The sequence below is a fragment of the Pempheris klunzingeri genome, chromosome 20, assembly GCF_042242105.1.
Source record: "Pempheris klunzingeri isolate RE-2024b chromosome 20, fPemKlu1.hap1, whole genome shotgun sequence".
In the NCBI taxonomy this organism is placed as follows: Eukaryota; Metazoa; Chordata; class Actinopteri; order Acropomatiformes; family Pempheridae; genus Pempheris; species Pempheris klunzingeri.
Genome location: NC_092031.1, coordinates 20,759,947 through 20,777,940, shown reverse-complemented (window position 1 = coordinate 20,777,940; position 17,994 = coordinate 20,759,947). Strand labels below are relative to the sequence as shown.

Here is a 17,994-nt window from a genome sequence, read left to right as displayed (position 1 = left end):
GCCGTCACCCAGACGCCAACTCATCGACCCGATTGCTCGCAGTGTGAACAGGCAGTGACCGAGTCTGCAAAGCTCCATCACCTGTGTGTGCTTCAGCCTTACTTCATGCCATTAGTCTGTCTGTGTGTGTGTGTGTGTGTGTGTGTGTGTGTGTGTGTGTGTGTGTGTGTGTGTGTGTGTATGTGTACTATTTATTGCTGTTGTTGCACAAAAACACTAATCTGCATGTGATGTCATTTCAAGACTCATAAAAAAAATCATCATGGAGCCTTTTCTTCAAGTACGGTAGAAAAGAAAAGAAAACGTGCATCAGTGTGGTTTTTCCTCAACAACAGCAGTATGCTCCTGATCTGTGTGTGTGTGTGTGTGTGTGTGTGTGTGTGTGTGTGTGTGTGTGTGTGTGTGTGTGTGTGTGTGTGTGTGTGTGTGTGTGTGTGTGTGTGTGTGTGTGTGTGTGTGTGTGTGTGTGTGTATACCTCTGATATTGTTAAAAGGGGTTCAAGTTGGAGCTGAGCTCTTCCCGAGATGTATTAAAGGAGCAGTTCACCCACAAACTCTACATTTAGCCATTAGCCACTGAGCCTCATGTAAGGTGAAGAGTAACATCACGTCAGCGCTGGTACTGCTTCGTTTCAGCATTCTCCCAAACAACTGAGGCCGATGGGAACACAAAATGACCATGAATGTAGCACAGTAAGTGTTCTGAAACTAAAGTGTCTTGCTGATGACATAGAAGTCTGCCATTATATTATTATCTCTGGAAGAGCATTCGTTCAAAATGTAGAAGTACTTATCAGTTAAATGTTAAGAATGAAGCACTTTCATTCAAGTTTCAGGCAGGTTTTTTCTTCCTCTGTTCTGTAGTAGGTATAAAAGGTCAAATCACACTGACATTGGTAATAACATACATTACATGGAAAATCCTCTAATATAAGAACAATGTAATGTTGTTGCTTATTGACTATCTACTAGGTTCCAGGTACTTCCAGTGTCACTGACACCTACGTGTACTAGTCCTTCTCACACACCTTTATTTGAAGCAGCTTTAAAAAGGATCCCATGTTGGCTACTGTGCTGCCTAAATGTTATTCTGTAGCTGATGAAGCACTGGATAAAGAGCTCTACCATGTAGCTTCAGTGCACTCGGATGTTGCTCAATAAGTTGTTAAGAGTTCTTTAATGGCTTTTTCCAGACAGTGAAATACGTTTTGTTTCATTCAACAGCTCAGCATCCACCTTCTCACCATCAACTGTATCTCCTGGTCTTTGCTCATTTGTTCTCATTTATTTGAAAGAACTCAGTCATTATGAAATGACCCAAATATGGGACTTAAGTGATATGACAACACAGAGGAAGACAGTGAGATGTGGCTGAAAGCCACAGAGAAGGCTGGTAATTTGACCTCGAATGAAGAATGATTTTGTCCAGCTACACTTCCTGACAAACACACTGATGTTCCAGCTGACATTACTTGTGGGTGAACTATTCCTACTATATCTTTGACTTGGAGTGGTAGAGGTGTCATCACTTAATCTGCCTGTTAGAGCTCTTCTCAGGATGGTATGATCACTGTGTCACTCATGTTGTTGGACCTGGATCATTCTTATTAGTGCATTAGAGAGTTTGGAGGACCTAAGGAACATCCATGACATCTCTGTCCACCGTCAACTTGATCAGAGAGAGACTGGGGGGTTCTGATGTTAAACACTGGCATTCAAAGAGCCATATTGGTTGAACCCTGGTGCCTCTGTGTGTTGGTGTGTGTGTGTGTGTGTGTGTGTGTGTGTGTGTGTGTGTGTGTGTGTGTGTGTGTGTGTGTGTGTGTGTGTGTGTGTGCGTAAGAGGCATGTCTCTTATCACAGTTTATCCCTGTCCAGTAGCTCCTGTAGTTCACTCTGGATGTCCTCCGGCAGCTCCAGAGGAGGCAGGTCATCCAGACACAGGTCTTCCTGAGCTGGCATCTCCAGCGGGGGCAACTGAGGGATTGCGATCTCCTTCCCTTTACCAGTGGTTTTTCTCTCTTGCCCACCCCCTGTTCCCATGGCGCTACCTGCTTGTGGGAGCACCCAGAGCTCTGAGCGCTCCACAAAGTCCGCTGCTTCAGCTGCCTCGGAGCGCAGCCGGGTGTTTTCCAACTGTAGCCGCTCATTGTCGGCCGAGAGCCGCTGGTTTTCGTCCATCAGGTGGTCGACCAGGCGCCGCAGGTCCTCAATGGTGGTCTGTTGTTCTTCCAGGCGAGTTTTGTCGTCTTTGGTGGTCTTAGATCCAGGGCACGGTGGAGTCAAAGGCTGGCAGCCTCCAGTCTGCCGTGTCTGAAGCTGATAGAGTAAGGTGTCGTACTCTCTCTCCCTGGTTCCTCCACACTCTGCCTGGCCTGGCGAACCATGGGGCAGGAACTGGCCTGTGGACTGGCTTTGGATAGGGAGGGCTGACCCGGTGGAGGGCTGCGCCGGGCCGGGTCGGGTCTTTGTTGCCTCACGACGAGCCTCTCTCTTCCAGCGCTCTTGGATCAGACGCTGCTGTTTGATGTAACTGTCCCGCTGCAGCTCCATGGACAGACGGGCCTACAGACACAAAGAGTCAACCGCAGCCACAGCACTCACACAGTTAACATCACACCGACCAATCACACTGAGGCAAGGCAAAAGTGAATGGCTGTAAGTACGGAGCCCCGTGTCTGCTTTAACACACACACAGTCATGTTTCCATCACTTCCATTGACTTATATTAATACCAGGTGACCTAGCCTTGTCCCAACCTTAAACCAAGTCATCACCCAAAACTGTAATGATTTACATTATATGGACTGTGGAAACACATGTATGTACACACACACACACACACACACACACACACACACACACACACACACACACACACACACACACACACACACACACACACACACACACACACACACACACACACACACACACACACACACACACACACACACACACACACACACACACACACACACACACACACACACACACACACACACACAGCTTGGACAGCAGAGCAGTGAGGTCCCAGCAATAAGAGGGACCAGATAACATCTGACAACAACTATACAAAAACCCCACGCAAAACTGTTGTGTGGGTTTTTGCAGTTTAATGTCCTGCCACCATCTGTGGAAGTGAAGACGATGAAGAGTATTTACTTTATTTTGGATCAACTAGAGACAGAAATGTCCTCACAGCGACTGTAAAACACAAGTGTTGTGAGTGTGTGTGCTTTCCTAACGAGGGCAGTGAGCGGTATGAGTCTAGGGATGGACTGATCCCAGCTATCGGCTGCAGACTGGGGAGCTGTCACTGTTGTTTTGCTGTCTTTTGAACTTGGCGTTAACATGTTGGCTAACGTGGCACCCGTTTGAAGCGGAGCGGGCGGCGCCTACTCAGGCTTGTGGGTGCTGACGAAATCACAGCAGACCGGGTTTTTCAAGAAGGGGGGGGGGGCCTTAAAGAGACAAGAACTAAAATGGAGTGTTCAAAGAGGCTGAAAAAAGCAGAACATTACAACATATAAACATTCCAGTTGGACCTTAAAACCCAAGCATGAACCTGAAAATGAGTGAACGACGTTAACCTCTGCACTGTGAACACCTCCCAGATACCTGCTTTACTTTACTAGCTATCGATATGCTCATGTTGGTTGTAGCTATTAGGTTCATTATTAATCATAGTTCCACAGTGACAGTTTAGTCTATCTTAGTGAGACTTCAATGACATGGAGATCTTTTCCTTTATTTTCAGAGTAATGCCCTTATTGAACTGTACTGGTGTAGGCCACCGGGACAAATACAGGTGGACCACTAGAAATACAAGTTTTACTGGCCCTCTGTGTGTCTGTCATCTGGAGAGTGTGCTGCCTGTGTGTTCCTTTCCTGTTGCTCTGTGGTATTTTAGTCTTTACTGTGCTCTCTGTTCACAGAGATGATACTCCCCGTCTACAACTGGCCGATACTGTATACCTATGCTCTGCTAGACACACACACACACACAGACACACAGACACAGACACAGACACAGACACAGACACACACACACAGACACACACACACACACACACACACACACACACACACACACACACACACACACACACACACACACACACACACACACACACACACACACACACACACACACACACACACACACACCTTACCTGCTCACACTCTGTTGTCTTCATTGCATCTGTCAAAAGATCTGGGAGAGAGACAGAGACAGTCAGTTGAGCACATGAGTCCATAACCAACACCGGCTCTCAATACTTACAACACAACAACAATAACAATAATAACTTTATTTAAATAGCATCTTTCACAAAACAAAGTTACAGTGATTTAAATAATTCCAACAAACACCATGGGTTTGCCTCTCTGAGATCCCCAGGCAGGGACTTCCACTGACGAAGGGTGTAACAATTTACAATCACTTTAGGAGACATGAAGCTTCATGCACACACTGCAGTCAGAATACGTGGAGTGTGATACATTGTTTGCTGTGTTGGTTCTGTGCTCCAGCATTGGATTGAAAATGGAACAGTGAGGGGTTATGGTGTTGTCTCTTGGCTTTCATTTGAGGGTGTTCACTTAAACTTGAATAAACCGATCATATTTATTATTTGGTTGCAAAGTTACAACCTATAGCAAGTCAAATGAATACTCAGCCAAGTTCTTATGGTAGTTGCTGGGAACTAACCTGGTCTGGGGCAGGCTAACTGTCCAGCGAATGCTGAGTTCTACTGAGTTGGGGTAGGCAGTTTATTTTTGGGGTCACTGGGCAAACGTTCCATAATAACCTTTCAGCATTTTGAAAATCAAGTGGTCTGAGAGAAAATGAAGACTCCTGCACCTCCTCTGGTCTCTGTTCTCTGGCTTTACAAAATCTAGCCTGTGATGCGGGACACCTCTGAGCGTGTCACTCCCTTCAGATGCCAGTGAAAGCCTGATACAGTGGCGGACAGGCCTGCGGGAAAAGTTGCTATACCAGCATTGAAACAACTACACTACACTGCAAAGCAACCAAAACACAGGGAGACGGAGTTTTCATATGAAGTCTAACAGAGAGGCTGAAAATAAAAGCAATAAACCAGGAGTCAGTATCGATGTTTCAATGTTTAACAGATGAAGAGAACTTGGTGATGGGTGGCTATTAGTTTAGCCTCCTGCTAACCGTAGGCAAAGGCTGCAGCTGATTCCAGGTCATGTCTATGTAGTACACGCTAGCTAACGTCAGAGCCTATAATCACAGTATATCATTTCACACACACACATTAGCAAATAAAACAGGGTGATATCTCCCATAAAATTGCTACTATACAGTGTAAAGGCATCTGGATCACAAAAAGGATTGGCTGGAGCTGCTAACTTAATTTTCCAAATGTATGCAAATGCATAGGACAGAGCGAGGAGAACTACAGAAAGGGAGCTGCAAATTATGGCTTTTTTTCATTGTTTTTTCCTGAGAGAGAAATATATTATAATAGATATGTGTACACACGCAGGAGATCAGGGTTCCATTCAGGGCGTTACACATATCCAGACGTTTATGTTTATCTCTATATGTCTTTAGGGGGGCTTCAACCTGGGAACAAAAAAAACAAATAAAGGGAGCTTCTGCTAGAATCAATAGAACAATAGAGCTCTTCCAGATCTTCAGCTTTCCATCAGTTCATTTCCCTTTTCATTAGTAGCACAGAACATTTTAGTTTTGGTAAGAGCTTCAGGTTCATGCCACAAAAGTTTCTTCAAATCTGAGCAAAGGAGCTGATACTTGTCTGGTGTCTAACATGTGACCAACCTGACTTTCTTGAACCTATAGGGAAACTAAGATCATTCTTCTGTCAGAGTAGCTCACTGAGACACACGAGCTAGTCCACCACGGCAAGGTGCCAGCTTACATATTTATTTTTAAATTATATTTTCAAAAACTGTATGTGTATATATAGTTACTGCATGATACAAGAACTGAGGAGGCAGATTGCTGGGGAGCAAAATTTGACCAAAAGTAATGCAGTCTAACAAAACAATGTCATAGTCCAGCACAGTTTACACTTTGTCACACAGATACAGAGCTGTGTAGGCAAGTGATTTTACTTTACACGTGCAGCCAAGGTCTGAAATTAATTTTCACTGCCTGTAGGCAAGTATTTTTTTTTGGCTGCCGCTCAGAAATGTATCAGCAACTTTTTAAGTCTATATGCTAAAAGAGAAAAGGAAAGCTGAAGATCTTGTCGTTCTATCTGAGTGCTGCGTTTGACACCATAGACCATCACATCCTATTACAGAGACTGGAACACTTCATTGGCATAAAAGGAACCACATTAACCTAAAGTCCTGGATGAGCAGCAATTTTCTGCTGCTAAACTTAGACAACTGAAGTTATTCAGCTTGGCCCTAAACACATTAGAGACACATTTTCTACCAATATAGCTGCTCTGGATGGCATTAATCTGGCCTCCAGCTCCACTGTGAGGAATCTGGGAGTTATCTTTGATCAGGATTTGTTCTTTAACTCCCACATTAAACAGATTTCCAGGACTGCCTTTTTCCATCTATGTAATATTGCTAAAATCAGGTCCATCATATCCATAGATGATGCAGAAACACTAGTCCACACATTTGTCACTTCTAGGTTGGACTATTGTAACTCCTTATTATCAGGCTGCCCCAATAAGTCCTTAAAGACTCTCCAGCTGGTCCAGAACGCTGCTGCTCGTGTTCTGATGAGAACTAAGAGAAGAGACCATATTTCTCCTGTACTGGTTTTTCAATGTTACCATATTTCTCATTATTACTCATATTCCTATTGTCAGTACTATAGTTACTGTTATTATTTTTCGTTGTAGTTTGTGGTGCATCACCCCCCAACAATACTAATGATGCTAATTCTTGAATCCTTCATGTTGAATTCCTGAATCGTTGGGTCTCTCTCTTATTAAAGAGTTTGGTCTAGACCTGCTCTTTATGGAAAGCGTCTTGAGATAACACTGTTATGAACTGGCGCTATATACAAAAAAGATTGATTGATTGATTGATAAAAATGTAATGGTTGTCTGATGTGCCACGCTCTGTTTTTCTCAAGTAAAGCACCCCTAAAAGCAAAGAGACAAAAAAAATGTCTGTGGTCTCCTGTCATCTGATCTAGTCAACTTGAACCCACCTTGGCAATCAAAACAGCTACCATGACCCTCTGTTTTTATGAATATTTTAAATCTAATTGACCCATGATGATTGTTTGAGAGCTTGTTTAAGGTGGGGTGGGTGTCAAAGAAACAGAGTTGGGGATCAAAGGAAAAGGTACCTGCTGCTTTTCCATGGCAGGAAATGGCCTCTTCATACTTTCCAGCTGCGACCAAACGGTCTGCCTTCCTACACTGCTGATGAGCCTGAAAAATGGCGAGCAGAACAGAAAAGGGTAGTGAAAACAGGTGAATCAAAAACAGAGAAGGCAAGAAGTGCAGTCAGTGGGTGATGGTATTCTTTAAAATGAGGCACAGTATGTAGAAAAGATGATGGAGAGAAATGGGTGGGAGGCAGGAGGCAGGAGTTGTTCAGATACATTCAATATCACAAAATTCAAAGAAATCTTCATTTGTTCATGGTTTAGACAGATACAACTAGAGCTCAAGTGATCACGTGATTAATATAGTAGTCAACAGACAGAAAATGACCTGCTCATAATCATTATTCATTATCATTAGTCAGGAAAAAATGTAAATCATTTGCTGGTAGGACCGGTGAACAACTAAATGGTAAATGCTCTGTATTTGTACAGCACCTTTCTAGACATTTCAACTACTCAAAGCACTTTCACATCACATCCTCATTCACCAAGTTGGAGTTCAGTGTCTTGCCCAAGGACACTTCGACATGCTGACCCATAGGAGCTGGCGATCGAACCACCAACCTTCTGATTGAGGGACGACCCACTCTACCTCTGATCCACAGCCGCCCTACTAGTAGGTGATTTGCTTCATCATGACAGTAAAGAATATCTGTGGCTACTGGACCATTGTTTAGACAAAACACGCAGTTTGAACGTGTCACCTCTAGGAAATTATAATGGCAGTTTTCACAACATTCTGATACTTTATAGATAAGACAATTTATTGATTAATAGAGAAAATAATCCCCGGTTTATTAGGTAATGAAAATAACAGTCACAGCCCTATTTCACTACAACATTTTGTTAACCACATTATTTTTATTTACACCTCCATGCTCCTTTTAGAATAACCAGGACTAGTTTGTAGAATTTGTGTTTGCATTTTTAATACAATATTCCTGGTCGGATTAATCTATGCATAGAGTTCAGCATAGTTAATGCAAAAACCTGTGTAAAAGAGTGGAGAAACAAAACCAATGCGGATACCTCCATACTGGTGTGTTGTGTCTCAGTTAAGCTATTGATATCCAATAATGCTTCAGGGCATGTATATTAAAAGCTGAGCAGGCCCAGCTGACCTTGATTTTGGCTCAGGAGGAAAAGATTTAAAAGGACACGAGGGCTCACTGGTATTTGGTGAGTATGAAAATAATGTGAAGCATAATGCTGTGGCCTTCACGGTCAGCAGATCTCATATCCAATGAACACCTGTGACCTTTACAGCAACATGTTACACAGTGCACGTGCCTATTTAGTACATCAAATCAGGGAACTTGTCCTCAGGGGAATGCCACTGCCACTAATTGACAACGATGATACATTTTCGAGATTTGTTCCATGGTTACACTGTGTGGTTGAGGTTCGGGACAGTATTACCATATGACATTTGAATGTAACAGTAACTTTAGCTTATTGTAACGCTACAAACAAGTTCACTAGTAACACATTCCTTCCTCGCTGTTAACGATAACTTTCCACATCATTTAGCCAACAACACAACAAAACAGAACATTCCTGTACCGTCCGGACCATGTGTAACATGTTCAAGCTACCGGGCAACACAAGCAGCAGAGCGGTTAGCCGCTAACTAACTATGGGAGCTAGCTAATGTAGCTTGTTTATGCAATCTCCTAGCTACAGTAACGTTAGCCTGTTATTGCAACACCAAGCCCGAAACTTACGAGATTGAGCGGGCTGTCCACAACCTCCATGGAGTCGGTTCTTCGACGGCTTACACTACATGAAAGGTGTTTCAGTCCCTCACGGACTGTCATTCGCACTGCGATACAAAAGAGTCTTGAACAAATTAATAATGAGGAAATTACTGTCAGGGAAGCACAGTCGCCTCCACAGCCAACGCTGCGTCAATACGCCGTGACGTCGCCACTACTCTACAGTGCGTGTTGGTCAGACGTTTTGGTACGTCAACTTACCGGAAACCAGCCCTAAAATTAAAATCATTAAAATGCTAGTCTTTAGTCTTAATTTTAAGTCGAAGTTGTGGCAACAGTCAAATAAGAACAAGCACGCATATATATTTATTTAATATGCATTCACACGTTGGGTCTGTTGTCGTGCTGGTCTCATAACCTGACCAATAGAGCATTCACCAGCGGTTTATGTGTCTTGGTATTTTATTGTGATACTTAAGATGAACGGAAATACTTTGTGTTGCTCCGTCTCACTGGTCCCGCTGTTTTGTTTTCGTTTAGGACTCAAGGAGGAAGTGAATGTGCTCATTGGGTTTCAGCTCACACAGGAACCACCGAACTCTAAAGCGCCTCAGCAGGCAGCGCGTGAACGGTGAGCTTTATCCGGAGCTGACGGTAGATGACTTCAGTCATTGTCTTGGACGTGTCGCGCGTGGAGTTAACGTCCCCGAACCAGAATATTAAACGCTGCACGAGCCAGCAGCGACGGAGCCAGTGATGTTGACCAAAAAGAGAGGCCATACGTGTTTGATAGCTTCCGGGATGGTGTCACTGGTTCTGCTCATGATGCTGCTGTACGGCACCATTGGCAGCCAGCAGCAGGGCAGCGCGACCCTCAGACGTGACTACCAGCTGCTGGGCAGACCCCTGTACAAGCTGGACCTGAGCTGGCCCCGGAACCCGGAGCTCTTCACCGGGGACGTGTTCGGAGCGGCTGTCAACCAGTACGCTGGTGTGGTGTATGTGGCACAGAGAGGTAAACACTGAGTCTATTAGTAAAGACTTTCATTTACATTTAGAAATATAGCAAATACATTGTAATAATAATAATAATAATAATCATTTATTGATGTCCATGGGGGAAATTCAGGTGTTGCAACAGCCAATGTACAACATTAAAAATACAAAATTAAAGGCGCAACAGAGAAACAGTGTCAGTGACGTCATACACCAGTAGCAGCAGGTTTGAGAGTAGTGCAGATGTGAAAGCATGGTGTGCTGCAGTATGGTGTAATAGTATAATATGGGATGGATAGATATGTGTACAGTACAGTGGCATACTACCATCAACCATAACATGATAATGATAGTGACAGTTCTAGTAACAACCATATTAATGATAGTTTACTATAATGTAATGCAAAAATATAATAGTATATATAGTTGATAGGTAGTATGTTATGTGCATATTCAGTCAGTCCAGTGCAAGAGGTGGGGGATCAGTGAGTGTGAGTGTTGTTTGTTGGGGGGGGGGTCAGCTTGATGGCAGGCTGTGTTCTCCACTGCTGTTAAACAGTCTGATGGCAGTGGGCGTCTGAAGCGCTCCGTCTTGGTCCTGGGCGGGATGAGCCGATGACTGAATGAGCTGCCCAACTGCCACGGTTCATCGTGGAGGGGGTGAGAGGGGGCTTTCAGGATGACCTTGATAAAATAAATAAATGTTCATTAACATTTATGAAGTGCAGTGCTCTAATTTAAAATTGCCATGTGTGAATGTTCATTACATTCCATCAAACATACATCCTTCTTGATTGACAGGAATAATAATACTGCATGCCTATGCTCAGTGATTTGGGAACAACCTTCTTTAAAAACATCATCAGACAGAAACATTCGTGTACAGTGGGCCTGTGCTTCTAAATAACTCAGTTTAGTGAAGTCGTTGAATGCATTATCCTTCAGTCCCTGAATGTGCATCGGCCTGTCACTGTCATCCTGTTGTAAATGTAATGCCTGAATGATTCAGAAATGAAAGGATCTGCTTGCACTGATGACAGGATGTGCACATCCTGGTGTGCGCTGATAAATCTCCTCATGTTTGCAGTCTTTATGGGCACTAGGACACTGTCTGCTGTTACTGCAAATATGTCCCACAAGTCAGTACTTAACTTCCCACTAAAAGTGTGTGAATTGAGACAAGCCCCTTATTTTTAGCCTTTAAGTTCACTGGGAGCTCCCTTTATTACTTAATACTTAATAACAACAAAGACAAGGCCGGTGTAATTCTATATTTTTCCTTTTGTCAACACAATCAAGTAAAAGGTCAAAGCAACGGTAGTTTGTTTGGCCATCTCTTCTTACTCTGGCTCTCAGCTCCAATCCCATTGCCCTCTACTGAGGATTCAATTCTTTCAAAACAGCTCACAAATATCCAGTTTCATTTTAACACCGATTCAGATTACATTTTTAGTATAGCTGGACACTGTAGTTTTGACAATAACTGGCACTCACATATAAGAAGTAGTGTATTTGTTGGGGTCTATTTTCAGTGTTGGATTGATCCTCATTTGGTGCTCCAGTGAGTACAGTAGGATGGTGTGTGTGTGGGATTTAGTCTAAATAAACCACAGTGTGTGTGTGTGTGTTGATGGTGATGAAGGAACATGTGACCCAGTGCAACAGTTTGGATCGCTGATGTGTTTTTGATTGAACAATGGAGCTCTGGCACAAAGGAAGAAGACACACACACACACACACACACAGTTGCCTACAACAAACAAGAAAAGCACCGATTGTGTTAAAAAGCACCAATTTGCAGAATATGGTGTTATTAATATTGATAATTGGTTTTTCCCCCTATTCTCATACCTCATTAGCAACAACCTTTATGATTTAGAAAAATGTACCATACTTTGAACAAGTGAATAAAGTACGTGCTGCCTGGTGCTAACATTTCACACATTGTTTGTCTTTGGTTTGCTCCAAGGTGATAATGTGCCAAAGGTGCTGGTGTTCACCACAGATGGAGAGTTTCTCATGTCCTGGAACACAACCACGCTGGAGATGCCTCATGGGATATTTTTAGCAGACGGTGCGACGAACCCCACTGTGTGGATCACAGATGTGGGAAGCGGCCCGTACGGCCACTGCATCAAACAGTACTCGCCATCTGGGAAGCTCCTGCAGGTGACTGTTTTACGTATGTTTTCCTAGGAATCATCGCTTTATTTAAGTATTTAATATCACATACAGCATTATTAAAGCAGGACGTTGCTTGGTGTTGAATATTTTCCCATGCTTGTCAGGTGCTTGGTACACCAGGGAAGGCAGGCTCTGGGTTGAGCCCTCTGCAGTTCGACCAGCCGGCTGAGATCTTCGTCCACGACTCTGGAGAGATGTACGTTGTGGATGGCGACGGTGGGATGAACAACCGTCTCCTCAAGCTGTCCAAAGAGCAGGAGGTGTTGTGGATGCACACAGAGAAAGGACAAGGCCTGGCTCAGTTCAACATTCCCCACAGTGTGACCGTGGACGGAGCCCAGAGGGTGTGGGTGGCCGACAGGGGGAATAAGAGGATCCAGATCTTTAACTCTGTCACTGGGGAGTGGCTGGGAACATGGGGGAGCTGCTTCACTGAGGACGCGCCCTATTCTGTGCGCCTGACCCCGGACAAAAAGTACTTTGTCGTTGTCCAGCTCAACACAAACCAGATTTCGCTGCTGGATGCTCCGCCAGTAGGTTCGATTGGCCAGTGCAGAGTGGTCAGCGTGATCCAGCTGGCTGATGAAGTGAAGCCCCACCTGGTGGACCTGGACCTGAAGACGGGGGCTCTTTACGTAGCTGAGATTGGGGCTCAGCAGGCCCAGAAGTTCACCCCCTTCAGTTTGGGTGGGAGTTTCCTGTAGAACCACGCTGGGTTTTAACTGAAGAATTGAAATAGCACTACTGATCAGAAACGTACTGTCATGTTATCGACATTACCAATTATTTAAAAATGGGCCGGCAATCATGTGACCTAGAGTAAAATCACAAAATAAGATACGGTATGTCCCGATAACCCTGCTTCACAGAAATGACATTTTTATACTGTCATTTTTCAACAGCAAATATATTTTTGAAGAAACGCGATGCCATCTGGATAGCTTTTCTCAAATCAAGAAAATAAGGAAAGGTTTTTGATGAGAGGAGCCACAAGTTTGTTTTTCATTTAGAATAATTGACTAAAACCTCCATGTATTTAAAGTGCTGTGGAAGCCTTATGTATGTGCTCTCATATGCACTGTGCACACGTATCAGCATGTACAGATAACAAAAATATCCATTCATTCATTTAGAACTCTCAAACCAAAAGTGAAGTCTCATTCGCATTTGTGAACTGGTCTATTGATGTCAGGCTAATAATTAAGTGTGACTTTTGAAATATAACCACTTCTTTTGAATAAGCTAATATGCAGTTGAAGACAACCTGGTTATGCCACAATAGATAAGGGTATTGTGTTATTGGTTACTTATAGATGCACTGTTCAATCAATGATTCCTATTTTGAATCTTATGAGTTATGGGAGCTTGTGGGCGCTGAGTTTTTCTTTAGTGTTTGCTGTTGGTGAGATAATGTGCCATACGTTTGCACTGGTCTACGAGGTACAGGTGTTCCATGTCTTTAGTTGCAGACACTTTAAACTCTGTAGTGCTTTTCCCCAGTTCAGCCTTTTGCCAGTTTATGGCTGTTTTGGAGTACGATTACACGTGTGTACATGTGTAGAAGGCTAGAACTGAATCGTTTTGCACACTGTTAGATGATTAGATCTGAAACAGGGATGGTAAGATCAACCAATTCACATCAGTCCACTGGTTTTCTAAAATTTGGTGATTTGGTGAGTTAAAATGAGTTTTTAAAATGAGTAAAGTTTTTCATTTGTTTTCCAAAACAAATATGTGCAGTAAAAATGTCACATTTTTAGCTGATTTATGATTTGATTTGTGCTAAAGAAGAACCAAAGAAATAAAATAAAAAAAAAAACACTATACACCATATTTTGCACCTTGCTGAATCACATCGTGTTGTGCTGAATAGGATCAAACTGTGCCGAACTACACCGCATCGCAATAGGAGCGAATTGTAACGAATCCCATTCATTGTACCTTAAATGTATCAGATCGTTGGCGACATCACATCAGCCTCAGCGATGGAGATGCACGTCACTGTCATTCTTTCTCTAAAAGGATTTTGCCATTGTGGGTGTGTAGTGTTCTCCCAGTAATCTCTCTGTTCCGCGTGGCTGTCTCCCTGTAGAGTTCCTGTATGCTGATATGATCATTACTGTGAGAACTGTGTTGTGATAGTGCAACTGCTCTGTGTTGCCACCGTCGGTCACCGTGCAGGGTTTCCGTGGAAAATGAATGAGTTGGGATTAACCTGTAGAGATTCCGTGAGGCAGGAAGTGACAGTTGTGGCCAAATGCTGCTCTTGATTCAACACCCCCCCCCAGCAGTGTGACAGAAAACAAGGAATGGTCACTACACAGAACACATTGGTTGAGGCCGCTATTTCTGGGACACGTTTTGTGACCGTAAGCATTTATGTGTGATCTTTTCCACTTTAATCATATTTGAAATCAGTATATCAGACATCGGTTTGTCTCTTCTAAACTGTACTTGAAGCATTTTGTCGTTTAGAAGTGATCCGACACTTCATGGAAAAAAATCTTGATCTACATTGTAATAATCTTTAAATGATGTCTGAATGAAGTATATTTGATGTTTGATTTCATTTTCAACATTCTCCATGTGTACAATGAAATACTGCTGCATGCGTTTCTTTATATAATATTCCTTAGGTTGTAAATTGGTGCAGCTGTTCTCTAATAAAAAACAACGCAGTGAGTTGGCCTCTACAGACAGTACGTACTTGTACATGCAAGAGTGTCACTGAAGTATGAGTGTGTGCTTTCAGGGCCATATGTGTATAACTTGTTTAAAATGTCTCATTCTTAAAGCTACTTTCCACACTGGCTGGGAGCCCCGAGGTGGATGATATTTAAAATTAAAATATTTTCATTATAGCAGTGTGTCTCATTTTTACTGTATAATTATATATAGAGAGTATTAGAATGGATAAAAAAATACAAATATATATATATATATATATATATATATATATATATATATATAATGATAAAGGCCTGATATGTAAACTGTACTTCACTCCACTTCATTTTCCTCTCTTAGTATGATCTACAAGAACAGGGCCAACACCAATACATCTGCAGAGTGATGTAAAGATGAGATTAAAGGTTTGAGCTGTTTTTGAACATTTGGCATTCACACATCCTCTAAACTGATAAAGCAATGCCTCCAAATACACACATGCACGTTAATGAAGAGCATTTCGGGTGGTTGAGTTCCTCAGATAGACTGGGTGTACATCACACCACTAGATGGAGCTCACTCCATGCAGGTGTGCTTCCTGCTCACTGCTGATTAGAGGTGAAGCCAGCAGCTAACACTTAAATAATAATGAATTAAAGCCTTGTCTGCTCACAGAAACCAGAGATTGAACATATCCAATTTCACTTACTCATAAACTATACTCAGAGCAGTTTAAATGCATAAGCACCCACAAATACATGCAGATGAGCATGATGACAGTTAACGGATGAGGATTTCTACACTTGAAGGGTGTCATCTAGTTCACAGTTTCAGTGTGTAGTTTAGATCAAGCGCATCCACAATGACTGGAATTGCTAATATCACCCTAAAAAGTATAGTTTTATTCATAGGTTTATGGTTTTATGTGTCTCATAAGACAGCATTCATGACATCCTCTTCTAACTGCAGCATACAGTGTATCCAGTGCAGCCTATTAGATATGGCAGTGGACTTATTTCATCAGACATAAGGAACACCTTCTAGAATCTTAATTGATTTGTTTAAAGAATCTTTAAGTTCTATCACAGAAAGTGTGTGTGTGTGTGTGTGTGTGTGTGTGTGTGTGTTGTAATCTTAATCGAGTTGTATCCAAATAATACATTTTAGATATTTTGCAATTCACATTCACACATGTTCAGTATTCTTTACTTTCCCTTGCAGATTACTGTTAGTTACAGTCCACATTAGAACGTGACATCAATGTTAATCGGCGATTTTTCTATCAACAGCAACATAATAGCGACGCACAAGAACATACAGTTACAGTTATTTTGTGGATTGTACACATCAAGAGCAAGCCGGTGGGAGAGCATGCTTCACGTTAGAAAACAAGAGAAGAAGCCATGAGGGCAACATGTTAAGGAGAACTACCAGAACATGAGCCCAGCCTACATTCATGCAGAGCAGAGTTTCCAGCTGCCCTGGGCTGCTCTGCTCCCATCACCGGCACACAGAAACGCTGTGGGCGGCAACACAAAAGACACACAAATGTGAATTGAGTCATGGCGTCTTGAATAAAACATAAAAGTGGAAAGAGGCAGAGGAAAGAAAGAAAGAAAGTGAGAGAGAGAAAGAAAGAAAGTGAGAGAGAGAGAGAGAGAGAGAGAGAGATGGGAGGGCCTGGGGAAGAGGGGATCTATAGTGAGAAGCTGCCAAAGAGGCAGAAGGCTGTGGGGGATGAATATAGTACAACTCAAAGCTTAATAACACAGTGGCATCATTGTCACAGGACTGTAATGGCCTCTCAGCAGTGAAGAGCAGTGAAGAGAGCACAGAGAGATGTGGCAGCTGAGCAGACCTGACCACGGTGAAGCCTGTCTCATAATAAGCTGCACTTATCCTTAAGATGCTCATTAAATGCCTTCAACCAGTCCCACAGTAACGACACTGTCTCTGGGACTTATGTTGCAGAAGCATGAGAATGAGAAATCAGTGTTTGCTTTTGCAAATGTTTGCCAACTAACTCTGTGTTCATTTCTGTTTTCACAGCACAGTTTTCTCACCCCACAGGCACCACATCCTCTTTTTCTGATCACTGTGTCAGTTTAACAAAGTATAAAGCTGCCAGGAACCCAAAATGCAAATTGTACATATGTTTAGAAATGATCATTCAAAATAGTATTATAGTTTTTACAGTTTTTATAAGCAGGAATACAGCAGGAAGTGATTCTCAGTGTAGAGTCTGTCATAATAAAACAGATGATAGGCTCATGAATTACAGTGCATTGTTAAAGCTCTGCCCCGTGTCCTCCACTCCTCAAAACACACCTTTAATTCTTGTTTTTGATGCTGTTATTACTGTTTTTATTTTGGTTTTTACTGTATTTTGTGTATATTCAGCATTATGCTTTATTTACTTTGTCCATATGCTTTTCCTCTGTAATACTGCAGCTAATAATAATTGACTTCAGCATTGTGTTTGCTTGTACTCATCGTAGGGACTTTCCTACCGCTTGTAAATGAAAGGATGACCAATAAATATTAGAAATCTATATTATAAATAATGATTTAATTGAAAAATGCATTCTGTGCTCTTTTTCACCTTCTGCTAGAACAGCTGTGTGAAGGTGCTATAGGAGGCTGGTTTGCTCTGTGTTGCTGTTTTTCAGGTTGTAGGTGCCCCTTTATAGGTCCTGACTAAATTCGACAGTCTTCAAAAATCCTACCTAGACCTACCAGGCGCACAGTCTGTAGAATAAAAGGCAGTTTTTTTAATTTACTTTAAAGTTGTCTTTCCAGAGCAACAGGACTTTTCATTTCTGCTTTACTATTACACACAAAAAGCTGTGTCAGAACAGTATCTGTCCTCTGTTCTCACCATGTGATTTGTAATTACTCAAGATATTCAATGTTTCTCTCACTTAATGATTTACTTTTTCATCAATTCTTCTGTAATGTTGGCATAGTGACGCTGAGGTATGGGCGCGTTGTTCTATGTGCTTTACAGTACTGTAGTCAAGGAGCAGTGTTTGACCATCAGGGGGCGCCACTTGATAAACCCTGGCTGTGAGAGTC

General features: G+C 42.5%; 3 protein-coding genes and 1 long non-coding RNA gene across 4 annotated transcripts in view; 3 read left to right on the top strand and 1 right to left on the bottom strand.

The window, feature by feature from the left end:
* The window catches only part of reep3b (receptor accessory protein 3b), a 73,571-nt gene that overhangs the window by 40,297 nt on the left and 15,280 nt on the right, over positions 1-17,994 (top strand). The gene's annotated exons all lie outside the window — the stretch shown is intronic.
* Positions 1,165-9,273, bottom strand: nrbf2b (nuclear receptor binding factor 2b). Its single transcript, XM_070852069.1, has 4 exons — positions 9,082-9,273; positions 7,316-7,400; positions 4,176-4,216; positions 1,165-2,565 (listed from the first exon to the last, which is right to left on the bottom strand). The coding sequence occupies exons 1-4, from the start codon at positions 9,172-9,174 to the stop codon at positions 1,858-1,860; spliced, it is 927 nt and encodes a 308-aa protein (XP_070708170.1). The 5' UTR covers positions 9,175-9,273; the 3' UTR covers positions 1,165-1,857.
* LOC139220053 (NHL repeat-containing protein 3-like) lies at positions 9,650-13,184 on the top strand. Its single transcript, XM_070852105.1, has 3 exons — positions 9,650-10,087; positions 12,038-12,237; positions 12,357-13,184. Exons 1-3 carry the CDS (start codon positions 9,829-9,831, stop codon positions 12,954-12,956), a joined length of 1,059 nt encoding a protein of 352 aa, XP_070708206.1. The 5' UTR covers positions 9,650-9,828; the 3' UTR covers positions 12,957-13,184.
* Positions 13,964-15,111, top strand: LOC139220239 (uncharacterized). Its single transcript, XR_011585751.1, has 2 exons — positions 13,964-14,326; positions 14,577-15,111. It is a non-coding gene; the product is annotated as an uncharacterized lncRNA (long non-coding RNA).